This window comes from Cetorhinus maximus, chromosome 23, assembly GCF_964194155.1.
Source record: "Cetorhinus maximus chromosome 23, sCetMax3.hap1.1, whole genome shotgun sequence".
NCBI lineage: Eukaryota > Metazoa > Chordata > Chondrichthyes > Lamniformes > Cetorhinidae > Cetorhinus > Cetorhinus maximus.
In genome coordinates, this window is record NC_135901.1 from 60,016,329 (window position 1) to 60,030,090 (window position 13,762).

Genomic DNA, 13,762 nt, shown 5'->3' on the forward strand with positions numbered 1-13,762 from the left:
CAGTGCCCAAGATCCATAGGTGTTGCATACATCATTTCTGCTCGCTTCGTCTGAAATATGTTTCCCTATTTCAATTAATTTATTGATAGTCCCCGCATGACTTTCGAGCACGGTAGCCAGACTTTGGATTAACCAATGATGTCCCTATATTGAATATCATAGTGGCATCATTTATCAGGCTGCGCTTAACGCGGTTCCCTCCCAACCCTGATCGCATCTCGCCACTGAACTGAACTGCTTCAGTCGTAAACTGGCGCGTCAGAGCTGTATAGAGTGCTTGGGTATGGGTTGAGCACCATTGGGGCAGGACGACACCGGATACATTCAAGACTATGGGTACCAGCTCATGGTGTACATTATCATACAAAACTTCTGATTAACCAGTACCAAACCATTCGTCGGTCCTGGATGCTTAGTCGGACAAGATGGATCAGTCAGTGTGGTTTGAGGGGCTTCAATTATCTCTACTCAGACTGTGAAAGTAGAGGTGGGAGGTGGCTGGGTAGTGGCGGACCTCCCATGCTCGATCTGAAGCAAACCCTTGCTACAATTTGAAAGCACTTGTTCTCCTACTGTTACATTTATCATTCCCCGTTGCGTGTCGCATTCGGCACTGTCCATGCTGTACCAAAGTTCCTCCTGCGGTGCGGGATGAGCAGTGATGATCCTCGACCTTGTTGCCAGTACTGATAGGCCCACGACCAGGATCGTAGATCTGTGGAGACATTAACATTGGCTCTCGTTCTCATATCTACAAGTGCGCATGTATCACCTGTCATAATTACCTCGTATGGTCCGTGTCTGTTCCCTCCGAGCTCACCCTAGCCATCACCTTATTCCCCACTTGGAGGGGTCCGTTGTTGCTCTTTGGATTTGCCTGTTTCCATATTCTTAATCATCTGTCAGTCTCTAACTTCCTCTCTCAACTCATGTAATTGCCTACTTAATTCCCTTGCATTGTCCAGTATTTTTCATTTCAGTGGCCCTACACCTCCTACTATAATGCCTTCAGGTAATTGCATGGCCCTTCCTGTTATCATTTCAAATGGGGTGAACCTGTCGGTCTTGCTTGGGGTAGCTCACAGTGCATTAGAATATTGGGCTGTTCCCTGTCTCTTGATTGATGTTTTTTTTAAAGTTCAGTTCATCCTTTCCACCATCCCTGGACTCTGGGGGTGGTAAGGTATATGGAATTTCTGTTTAATCTCCATAAGATTACACACTTCTTTAATGACTCTCCCTGTGAAATTAGTTCCCTGATCTGAATCCATCTGGTTAGGCACTCCCACTCCTTCCAGTTTACTCTCTCCTGCTGCTGTCTCATGTCAGACCTCAATTCCTTAAACAACTCTACAATGCACCTTCTTATCCTATCTTTCAATGGCTCAGTATCTTCACTTCCAGTGATGGTTCTCTCTGGGAACCACTTAACTCTGCCTGTAATCAAGGTGTTAATCCTATGGTTTTACTTTTTGTAGCTCACAGGCACATTAATATAGTCAGTAATACATCTATTTAGCCTTTTTCCAGCTTTCCCTTTACCTATATCTATCTTGTGGTAAATTGTTGTTAAGTATTATTTCTCCTTACATTTCAATTCCTGAACTACAGATTCCTCATAGTTTTACCTCTAAGTTTTCTTTCCTGACCATGATCCTCCTAAGATTCTCTTGAGTTCAGTTTCTCTATTGTCTTGATTGTTTAAAATGTTTCCTTACTCTTTAGGCCATATTAACTATTCCATTTCAACAGGGACCTCTGCCCTAGATCTTTGCTTATCTCCCCCTGTGCAGTTCCAATGCCTCAGTTGATGGCCAGATTATCAAATTCATTTCCCTTAAAACAGTTTGTACATTATGTCCTCTTTCCCTGACTAATTCTCCTACTTTCCTCATACCAGTTTACACTTGCAACAGCTCCCATCTTATCTTGTTCAGGTTGCCTGGAGAGACTTTAAAATATTCTCATAACAGTTTTAAAAACAGAAATCAGGTATTGACATGTTTTGCTTCCTTTTCTTCTTCTCAAAGATTTTATTGTCTTAAAAGTAACCCACTAAATTGTATCTGACCCTTTTCTTTTAGAATTATCCCAGATTCATTAACTCGGCCAAAAAATGGATTTCTGCCAAACTTTGCCAAGGTCTTGAGCTTAGCTTCATATTTTGGGAACAGACTTACAAACACAAAAGCTTGCAGCATTTGAATTAGTGCCAATTGTTGTCAGACCTTTTAAAATGAAAATTCCCTTTTGAGAACTTTATCAAGAACCAAACCTCAAATTTTTAAACTTTGTAAGAACTGTAATTTACACTATCAGAATTAAAACAACTTCTTTTTCATGTGTAATGATTTATATCCAAGTTATAATTTCCGTATGTTTATCGACACATTCTTTATCTTAGATAGCATCCTAGTGATTCAAAAGTAACCTGTTAAATTACACTGCACTTTACATCTCAAGATTGTCCCAAATTCAAATTCCAGTGCTTTTGGAAAGCAGATTTCCTTTAATATTCATTTCTTCAGAAGAAACCACTTTTTATCCATTGGAACTATCTAGACCTTGTGTTTATGTCTTTTCGTTTTCCTAGAATCTTTCTGAATTTCAAGTAATTTCTTTTTCTCAGAATTTTAGAATACTAACTCGTATGTATTAATCCCAATCAGCTTGGAAGCTGATGATGAGGGTTATTCCCTACTAGTCTGCGAGCGGGTGGTACAAGGGTTCATCTCAAACATCTCAAACAAAGGCAAGCCCTGTTTTATCTTGACACTACCTTCAAATTACGATTTTTGCCAGAAATCTCAACTCAAAACTTTGGAATATTTGAATAAACTTTTCCTTTAATATAATATGGGGCTTTCGACTCTAAAGTGCCCAACTACACACACAAAAGACAATTCAGGGAAGAAAACACATTAAAGCTCACATACAAATGCTTCATTGCACACAAACAAACGCATATGTAAAGGTATGTATCGATACTCCTATAATATTGAACTTAACTCTAAACGAAGCTTCGAGTAGCAGTAGGGGAATAAAGGGATCTTGAAGGCTCCACCTATAGGGACCTTCAAACTGACAAAAGCTCACATTTTCTCTGCTGCTGCTTGTCAATTGCTCATTAACCCCCTAGGGGTACCCCCTCTCTCTCTCTTTCTCTCTCTCTTCAGCACAAACAGCTCTTGTAACTTAGATCAATTCAATTTTTTTTAAATTACAGAAAATTCAGTCGCGGACTATCTACCTCCCTTAAAACATATTATAAGCGCTCAAATCTGTCCCGATTAAAAGTTCCAGCTAGTGGGAAGCTCTCTCCTTTACTTTGAGTCCATTTAACCCAATCAGAAACATATTGGACAATTTCAGGACCGTAATGGACATACATATATGCATTTGGAGTTCCCTTCAAAGGGGGAACCTGGGGTTTCTTTGATGTCATATTTCCCATTTTACTTAATAATATACACAAAAGAAAACACAGAAATTACTTACTTTTCACCTCCATGGGACTCGAACCCCTGGGTATACTACTACTACTTTTTTTTACCTCCATCCATTTTTCATTCCGTTTTCTTGCCCATCTTCAAAGTTCCTGATTTAAGCTCCGGTTTCGCCAGTTTCGGTTTGTTCTTAGTACTTTGCAAAGCGGGGGGAGTGGCAGAGCCCGCTCTGCTGTTGTGACCTCCCATTTTTCTGAAAAGAAAACACAATTAACAGCGCGGCGCGTTTCCTACCCTATGCGCTCACTGGTGTTTAAGAGTTCCTTAACAAGTCCTCCGATTCTTTGGGTCACTTAAGTCTCTTTGGTCGGTAGCTACCCTTTTACTGGCAGTCCCCCTTTCAGCTGGGACACTAATTCACTGCAATGCCCCTCTCAGCTAGGATGCAGTTCGTACTCTCCCTAACTTAGGAGAGTTATTCCTCCCTTTCTCTACGAGGGTTCTTTTTTTAGAGATCCGACGGCCCAGGATTTCAATCACCTCTCCAATTTGAGGTTACTGGACTTCAGTCGGATCCCATCCTCGTCGCCAATTTGTCGTGGAAAACAGAGTGAACACTCAGACCCAGGAGGTTTGTCTCGGAAGCCTTTATTAAATCGTGATATCACGGAGAGCCCAGCAGCATACAATGGAGCTAGCTGACACTCTGAGGAAGCATCAGAGTACATTCATAGTTATAGTAAAAGCATGCGTAATTAATAACATTGAAATTTTATCTTTGGCATGCATAAAATTGTTCTGTCTTAGTTTATAATTACGCAAAAACCTTGAGTAGTTACACAAAACCTTGAGAAGCCCATCTGGCAACTAGTCATCTGGACAGACAACAGATAGCATGACTAGGCCCTGTCTCATGTGCTGATAACAGGCATCCTAACTTTGTTTCAAGGACTCTTGGCAGTTTGATTATGATACTTGTTTTTCTTCCTTCACAATAGCTGACAGCGCAGGTTTGTCTGCTACCGGTGCAAGGAGACTTCGTTGTAGTATTCCACTATGGTTTAACCACTTAACCCTTTGTTATCCTGTAGATGTATTTTATTCTCCCACACTACCTGATATTATTAATAATTCAATTCAGTTACTGATAAATTAATTTGTTATCTGTACTTTATGTCTTGAAATCTGATTAATTATTGAGCTACTTATCAGTTATCAGTGTCTTTAAATATTGTTACAATTTCATCACTTTTCTCATTTTCCTCACAGTTCCTGGCACTCATTTTAAATCCTTACAAATCTTAAATGGAAGGATCAGCTCAGCACTGACAGATCAGTCAGTTTAACCTCTGTGTGGGAAAGCATTTAGAAGCTGGAATTTAGGTCAAAATAAAGTCATTTGTACAATTGTGGTTTCATTAAAGCCTGTTCAGGCCAAATCGTGTTGAACGAAATTTCTTGAGTTATTTGTTAAGGCAACAGAGAATGTTGATGAGGTTAATACGGTTGATGTGAACATGAATTGCTAAACGGCATTTGATACAGCGCCAAGTAACAGGCTTGTCAGCAAAGTTAAAGCCCATGGGGCAGAGGCAGCATTGGTTGCGTGACAGGAAACAACACGCATGGTGAACGGTTGTTTTTTCAGATTGAAGAAAAATATAGAGTGGGATCACAAGGATTCGGTGTTAAGACCACTGTTTTCTTGATATATATTAATGACCTAGACTTGTGTGTGCAGGGCAAAATTTACAAACAAAGCCAAATTTTCAAGTTGCGTTTACATTGAGGAGCATAGTGATAAACCTCAAGAAGACATAGACAGGATGAAGGAATGGGTAGACATGTGGCCGGTAAAATATAATTCAGAGAGGTGTGAAGTGATTTATTTTGGTAGGGAGAATGAGGAGAGACAAAATAGAATAAAGGGTACATTTGTAAAGGGTGCAGGAGCAGCGTAATCTGGGGCTATATGTGCACAAAGCAGTGAATAAAGCATGTGGAATGGGGAATAAAGTAGAAAATCAACAAGTTAGAATAAACCTGAATAAAACACTGGCTTAGCCCCAACTGCAGTATTGTGTCCAATTCTGAGCCCCTCACTTCAGGATGAATGTGAGGCATTAGAGAATGTGCAGAAAAGATTCACGAGAGATGATGAACTTCAGTTTGGTGAAGTTGGGTTTGTTTTCCTTGGAAGGGGAACCGTTCTCTTGCATCTTTCCTGGGCCCTCTGACTTCAATTCCTTCTGAAATTGCAGCCATTCAGTGGCAGGGTTGTTAAAAACTTGTCTTTCATGGAATGTGGGCAAGGCCAGCATTTGTTGCCCATCCCCAACTGCCCTTGAAGCAAGTGGCTTGCCACGCCATTTCAGAGGGCCAATCAGAGTCAAACACATTTCGGTGGATCTGGAGTCACACGTGGGCCACACCAAGTAAGGATGGCAGATTTCCTTCCCTGAAGGATTTTTGAGAACTGAGGCTAGCTTTCAATTCCAGATTTATTAATTGAATTTAAATTCCACCAGCTGCCACGGTGGGATTTGAAACAAAGTCCGCAGGCTGGTCTTGTGGATTACCAGTTTAGTGACATTTCCACGATACCACCATCTCCCACAACATATGTTTAAATACTATTTTGTAAGTGGTTTAATATTTGTCAATATTTTGTTTCATGTGGCTTCTATTATGAGTTTCAGACAGATCTGTGCGAAGTGGACGTGGTGTTTAAAGGTAGTTTATTTCCCCCTTTGCATGTCGATGTCCGGTAAAGACACAGAGAATGATGTCCCCCTCATTAAGTACCTATTGAGGACACTCAGATAGTCAATTCCTACTCCCCTTCTTCTGGGTGGATAATGGATGCTGTATACATTTAAATTTCTGTGCAATTTGATTGCTAATTTTATTGAGTGGCCCACTGCCCCAATCTCCACATCACAGCAATAAAATGACCATTTCGGTTTGGACATTCAATGGCGGTGTCTTTACCCAGCATTCGCAGCGGTTGTGAATGTCCCCTATTCACATCACTGGAAAGCGGTGCGCAGGCGCAGTGAAGGACAGTGTTTGGAGCATGCGCAGTGTCAGTGATGTCGATGGGGAGAGAAGCTTCTCGGTCACATCTGCAGCCGGTGAGAATGTGGAATCGCGGCGGGAGCGATGGAGCCGGGAGATGGACGGGGAGGATTTATAAACACCTGGTGAAGGATTTAAAACCCGAATACAAACCTGCAGGTCCCGGGTTTGCATCTCCGGATCTTTTTCTCGAGCCCACAGCAACATGATTGACTCTGAAATGACGCCTGAACTAGGGCATCGGGGGATGGGTAATAAATTCTGGCCTGACCGGTGACGCCCACATCCCAGGAACGAATAAAAAAAATAATAAAACCAGGCCCAGGTTAACGGCCGCCATCTTGTTTCAGCAGGGCTGTAGGGCGCATGTGCGGCTACGTTGGGATGTCACAGTGAATGGGCGGGGCTTAAGGGTCCCGGTTCCCAACCGGGTCCTAGTTTCCGGGACAAAGGAAGAAGATACAGGTTTTGAAGCAGCTTCACCCAGTCCCAGGCTGCAGGTGATGTTTGCAGCTGAGAAGGGTCCATGGGCCAGGGTGAGGTTGCAGCCCCTGCAGAGTTACCTGAAGGGGCTCATCAACTTTTGGTGACACAACAGCCCCATGCTCCTAATCTTTGGCCAGTGTGAATGTGGGGTGTAATTCTTCATGGGCCTGGTTAAGAGAGGAATTTGTAGATCGAGGATGAGTGACACACATGGGTCTGATCACATTGGCTGCCAACCTCTCTTCGTGGTCTTGTCCGTGCCTGGGTGTCCCTGATGAGGGAACGTGCAGTGTCCACCAGTACGCTTGATAACTCCCACAGCCAGTGGGCACCTCAGGGTACAGAGTGCCTCATAGACACTGGAAAAAACATTGTGATTTAATTAGGAAGGTTCCCTTTGCTTTTGTTGGGAATTGTTTGCTGATTTGGGCTTCTTTCAGTTTGATTGGACCATATGTTTGGGGAAAGAATGTCCCAAAGAAACTCGCATTGTCTGTTTTGAATTTCTATCCTGTACTTGCCATGATGGTTTTTGTAAACACCTTTTACAGGGTACAAGAGGGAGATCATTTACACACAGGAAACTCAAACCAAACATCATATCAAGATCTGACAGAATCACTCGATTCATCAGGACCTGAATATCATGGATCTTTGACTGTGGAAGAGAAAATGTTTGTCTGTTCTGTCTGTGGGAAAAGATTTCAAACATCAGTGTGACTGAAAAAGTACAGAAGCACAGACACACCCGAATCAGAGTGTTCCAGTGAACTGACTGTGGAAAGAGCTTTAACCAGTTACACAGCCTGAAGAATCATTGCACCATTCAGAGCAGGGAGAAAGCAGACACTTGTTCTGTGTATGGATGAGGCTCCATTGAGAGAGCCAGAGGGACACAGGTACCATGGAGAAACCGTGGAAATGTGGGGACTGTGAGAACGGATTCAATCGTCCATCCCGACTGGAAAACCAGCGATGCAGTCACACTGGGGAAAGGCCGTTCACCTGCTCCGAGTGTTGGAAGGGATTCACTCAGTTATCCAACCTGCGGACACACCAACAGATACACACTGAAGAGAGACCATTCACCTGCTCCGAGTGTAGGAAGGGATTCAATCGGTTATCCCACCTGCTGACATACCAGCGAGTTCACACTGGAGAGAGACCAATCACCTGCTCCAAGTGTGGGAAGGGATTCACTCAGTCATCAAACCTGTTGACACACCAGCGAGTTCACACAGGGGAAAGACCATTCACCTGCTCCAATTGTGGGAAGGGGTTTACTCAGTTATCCACCCTGCTGAAACACCAGCGAATTCACACTGGAGAGAGATCATTCACCTGCTCTAAGTGTGGGAAGGGATTCACTCAGTCATCAAATTTGCTGACACACCAGCGAGTTCACACTGGAGAGAGGCATTTCACCTGCACGGTATGTGGGAAAGGATTCAGTGGGTCCTCTGAGTTGCTGAAGCACCAGCGAGTTCACACTGAGGAGAGGCCATTCAGCTGTACTTCCTGTGGAAAGAGATTCAGGTCTTCTTTCAACTTCAAAGTACAGCAGCGAGTTCACACTGGGGAGAGGCCCTTCACCTGCTCCGAGTGTGGGAAGGGATTCATTAAATCATCCAACCTACTGACACATCAGCGAGTCACACTGGGGAGAGGCCATTCACCTGCTCCGAGTGTGGGAGGAAATTCACTCAATCATCCAACCTGCTGACACACCAGCGAATTCACACTGAGGAGAGGCCGTTCCACTGTACTTCCTGTGGAAAGAGATTCAGGTCTTCATTCCACCTCAGTGAACACCAGCGAATTCACACAGGAGTGAGGCCATTCACCTGTTCTGCATGTGGGAAGGTATTCACTCAGTCATCCAACCTACTGAGACACCAGCGAGTTCACACTGGGGAGAGGCCATTCATCTGATCCAAGTGCAGGAAGGGATTCACTTGGTTATTCCACCTGCTCAGACACCAGTGAATTCACAAGTGACTGCAGGGGTTGGATTCTGTTGTTGCTGCTGTTAATCACTTCCAGGGCTGAACCAGATTCCTTCTGACAGTTGTAGTTTGGTTCTGCTGATGTTAATAATCCCTGTAACAGGTCTGAAGTTTAATATTCTGGATCTATAGCTGATTGTGTTCTCGGGGCTGCAGTGTCCCTTTATGAACCGCTGTCTCTGACTTTTCCCCATAATTCAGGAACTCTCATCAGAAATTAGCTTACAACAAAATTCTGATCTTTTACTTCAATCCCAAATTGATCTTTGGCACGAACTCTACAATTCAGTGTCTGAGAGGTTTTGATCGGGCAGATAGAGACAGAATGTTTCCTCTTGTGGGGAAGAGCATAACTAAAGACCATAAATATCGGATAGTCACCAAGAAATCCAATCGGGAATTCAGAAGAAACTTCTTCACCCAAAGGGTGTTGAGAAAGTGGAACTTGCTACCACTGGGAGTGGTTATAGTGAATTGTAAAGCTTTTGTTTAGTTGAAAAGGGTGCAATACGTGGATGTGTTCATTTATTTGTGCAAAGGACAGGGCCCTGTGTGTGAATATATGTAGTTTCTAGCATGTGTAAGTGAGCCACAGTGTGAGACCGACTGATAATCTTAAATTGGTTGTTCGTGTAATTCTCAGCACAGTCAGGATTGTTGAGTAGATGTTGTCTAATCATCTAATATAAAAGACATCTAATATTATTTAAGAGGAAGCTAGGCAAGCACAAGAGAAGGGAATAGATGGTTACAATGATACATTTTGGTGAGGAATGATAGGTGGAGGCTCTGATGGAGCTTAAACACCAGCATGGACTGGCTGGGCCGAATGGCCTCTTTCTGTGTCATGTATCAGATGTAATTACACTCCTGAAGGGTCTGGTCCTAATTTTTAGACTATCCCACCTATTCCTAGACTGCCTAAGCAGTGGAAATAATTTCTATTTACCCTCTGTTCTCCTTAATATGCTCGATTCGGCTTTTACTGTCACTGTTAATCACATTAGTCACATGTTTAACATTTTGATGTCTGTTTAATAAATCAGCTTTGTTTCAAGCACACAGAATGTCGAGTCCTTGATTTCTCCAGGATAAGAGGAGACTAATTGATGTCCTGTTCCTGACTGCTTCATTTTTGGATCTTTTCACCTTTCTCACTCTAGGTTCTTTCAGTTCTCTTACCACTGGTTACCCTCATGGACAACTCCCAGCTCTCCACATGTCCCAGAGAGCCTCTTTTCACCTTGGGATCCAGAGAAGTATCGGTATTAAAAACAGAAAATGTTGCAAGTAATAACCCAAACTTTTCCAAGGCCAAGTTGATTTTGTACTGGATTATTGGCTCCAACCTTTCCCCACCACTGATGTGAAGCTGATTGTCCTGGAATTGCTGTGTTTTTGAACAGGAGCGTAGCATTTACAATCTGTCAGTCCTTTGACAGCACTACGATATAAGGAAGATTGGAAGATTGTGACCAGAGCCTCCACAAGTTCCATGTGAAGGATGCTGTCTCTGACAGTGCAGCAGTCCCTCAGTGTCACCCTGGAGTGTCAGCCTAGATAATGTGCTCAGGTTTATTAATATTTCCTCTAGTTATTGATGTGGATCATTAAGAAACAATGGACTCTTATGATGTCATCCAGTCCCAGTGCGATGATGTCATGAAGACTATTAAATACCAGCGGAGCCTTAGTGGTGAAAACAGTTTTGTTCGAGATGGCAGCAAGTCCATTACTGATAGATCAGCAAATGGAGTGAATGGGAAAGAAAGTGAGGCAGCTGATGAACATCAGGAATATTGTTGTGAATTATGAACGTGAGCAACGTGTATAGTATACATGCCCCGTCTTCCGACACGCGGCCCCCATCTCCCGAGACGGTGTCCCCTATCTTTCAGTGCTTCCAGTTTGGTTGATAGATCACCAACCTGAAACATTCACTCGGGTTCCCTCTCCACAGAAGCTGTTTGACCTGCTGAATGTTTCCAACATTTTCTGTTTTGAGGTCGGATTTCCAGCATCTGCAGTATCCTGTTTTTGGGTCATAGTGGATCAGTTTTCCCTGAATTACCGTTCCCTGTTTAAAGGTGAAGAAGGAGCTTTTAAAGAATGAGACAATAACTGTCCCCCTGTTCGACATGAAACTAAACTCACTGTTAATTCCTCCTCAGTAACAATTGTAAACACAAAGCTTCCAGCCGGGATTGAACCGGGGACTTTCTCATGTAAAGTAAAGGTGATAATCAGTGCACTAGGGAAATGAGTGTGAATCCCCCCCGGACAGAGGGGAACTGACCATCCATCTCTAGCTCTAATTCCCAAACAGAAAATGCTGCCAAGAATCAGCAAGTCAGGCTGAGTCTGTGGCCGCTCCCCCCTATTTAACCGTCACAATGCCCGGCTGATTGACGGCAGCTCCAGACCAATAGGAAGCAGGGGGCGGAAACGGAGGACCGAACGGGAGCGGCTGGTCCTCCAACCAATCGGAGTGAATGAGGGGCGGGACCTGGCTGGGAGTGAAGCATGCGCAGTGTGAGTAATGGCGATGGAGAGACGATTCTCGGAGCCGTAATCGGTAAGGAAGAGAATAGTTGGGCGGAGGGAGCGGTCGATTGGGCGCGTGGATGGAGCGGATTGGTAAACTTGTTGTGCAATCAGGAAACCCCAAAATTGAACTTTGCGGTCGCCCGCTTGCACGGAGCGGGGGCCGCAACCCCCATAAATAGGGCCCAGTTATCGGCCGCCATCTTTATTGGGGGCAATGTGCAGCAGGGCCGCCATCTTTGTAGGGGGCAAGATTTTGAATGAGTGGGAGGAGCCTGTTTCCCATTGTTCAGAGTGGAGACAATTTGTCCATCAAGTTACATTACCCTTTGACTCCCAATGTCTTATTGATGCGGCAGAGCGGCGAGAAAGAAAGAAAAGGAAGCAAATCCTGCTTCCCGAATTCTGCTACCTCGTGCCACGTCCTGCCCCCTATGTCCAAAGATCTGTGGGTCTTTTCAGTCCTGTGAAGACCCAGGGCAGAAACCTGCGTCCCTGAGGAGACGCCATCCTGCCTTTGTGTTTCTGTGGGTTCTCTCTCACTCCCTTTTTCCTGTTTTGAATCAATTTCACAGAGGATTAGAAGGGGAGGATTTGCAGTTGGAAAACTCAAACCAAACATCACAACAGGATCTGATAGAGTCGCCCAATTTATCGAGTTCTGAATATCATTGGTTTATGGACATGGAAGGAAAAAGCACCATTCACAGTGGGGCGAAACCGTACACATGTTCTGTGTGTTGTCGAGGCTTCAGCCGATCATCAGACCCATCAAAACATAAATGCAGTCAAAATGGGGAGAAGCCATGGAAATGTGCAGATTGTAGGAAGGGATTCACTGATACAGTTCAGCTGGAAACTCAGCGGGACAGTCACACCAGGAAGAGGCTGTTCACCTGCTCAGATTGTGGGAAGAAATTTGTTAATTCATCCAACCTGCTTACACACCAACGAGTTCACACTGGGGAGAGACCGTTCACCTGCCCTGAGTGTGGGAAGGAATTCATTAATTCATCCAATCTGCTGAGGCACCAGAGAGTCCACACGAGTGAGAGACCGTTCACTTGCTCCAAGTGTGGGAAAGGATTCACTCAGTCATCCAGCCTGGTGATACACCAGCGGGTTCACACTGGGGAAAAGCCGTTCACTTGCTCCGAGTGTGGGAGGGGATTCACTGACTCATCCAACCTGCTGGCACACCAGCGTGTTCACACTGACGAGAGACCGTTCAGGTGTTCTCACTGTGGGACTGGGTTCAGGCGAGCATCTGAACTCACCATACACCAGCACACTCACACTGGGGACAGGCCATTCACCTGTACGGAGTGTGGGAAGGGATTCACTGATTCATCCACCCTGCTGAGGCACCAGCGAATTCACACTGGGGAGAGACCGTTCACCTGTACAGAGTGTGGGAAGGGATTCACTCAGTTATCCAGCCTGCTGAGACATGAACAAACTCACACTGAGGGGAGGCCATTCAGCTGCTCTGAGTGTGGGAAAGGATTCGCCCATTCGAACAACCTGGTGAGACACCAGCGAGTTCACACTGGGGAGAAGTTGTTCACCTGCTCTGAGTGTGGGAAGAGATTTACTCAGTCATCCCACCTACAGACACATCAACGAATTCACACTGATGAGAGACCGTTTAAATGCCCAGACTGTGGGAAGTGCTTTAAAAGTTCCGGGGAACTGATGTCCCATCAACTTGTTCATACTGATGAGAGACCATTCAGGTGCTCTCACTGTGGGGCTGGGTTCAGGCGATCATCTCAACTCATTTTACACCAGCGAACTCACACTGGGGAGAGGCCGTTCACCTGCTCTGAGTGTGGGAAGGGATTCACTCAGTCATCTCACCTGCAGACACACAAGCGCGCTCACACAGGGGAGAGGCACTTCACCTGCACCATGTGTGGGAAGGGATTCACTCAGTCATCCCACCTGCTGACACACCAGCGAGTTCACACTGGGGAGAGGCCATTCACCTGCTGCAAGTGTGGGAAGGGATTTACTCAGTCTGCTAACCTGCTGAAACACCAGCGAGTTCACAGATAACTGCAGTGATTGGATTTTGCTGTTAATCACAACCGGACTGAGCCATGTTCATTTGGGCTTGTTTCTGCTGATGTTAATAAACTCCAGCCCTGTCATCGTGGTTCTCACTCTGAATAAAAATTAAATTAATCAGTTTTGTGTTAA

General features: G+C 44.5%; 3 protein-coding genes across 5 annotated transcripts in view; 2 read left to right on the forward strand and 1 right to left on the reverse strand.

Moving 5' to 3' along the window:
- The window catches only part of LOC144698328 (uncharacterized), a 694,970-nt gene that overhangs the window by 81,697 nt on the left and 599,511 nt on the right, over positions 1–13,762 (reverse strand). The gene's annotated exons all lie outside the window — the stretch shown is intronic.
- Positions 1–13,762, forward strand: part of LOC144698345 (uncharacterized) — a 44,139-nt gene that overhangs the window by 19,056 nt on the left and 11,321 nt on the right. The gene's annotated exons all lie outside the window — the stretch shown is intronic.
- LOC144697665 (uncharacterized) lies at positions 6,527–13,618 on the forward strand. Its single transcript, XM_078569685.1, has 3 exons — positions 6,527–7,154; positions 7,562–8,426; positions 12,616–13,618. Exons 2-3 carry the CDS (start codon positions 7,915–7,917, stop codon positions 13,616–13,618), a joined length of 1,515 nt encoding a protein of 504 aa, XP_078425811.1. The 5' UTR covers positions 6,527–7,154; positions 7,562–7,914.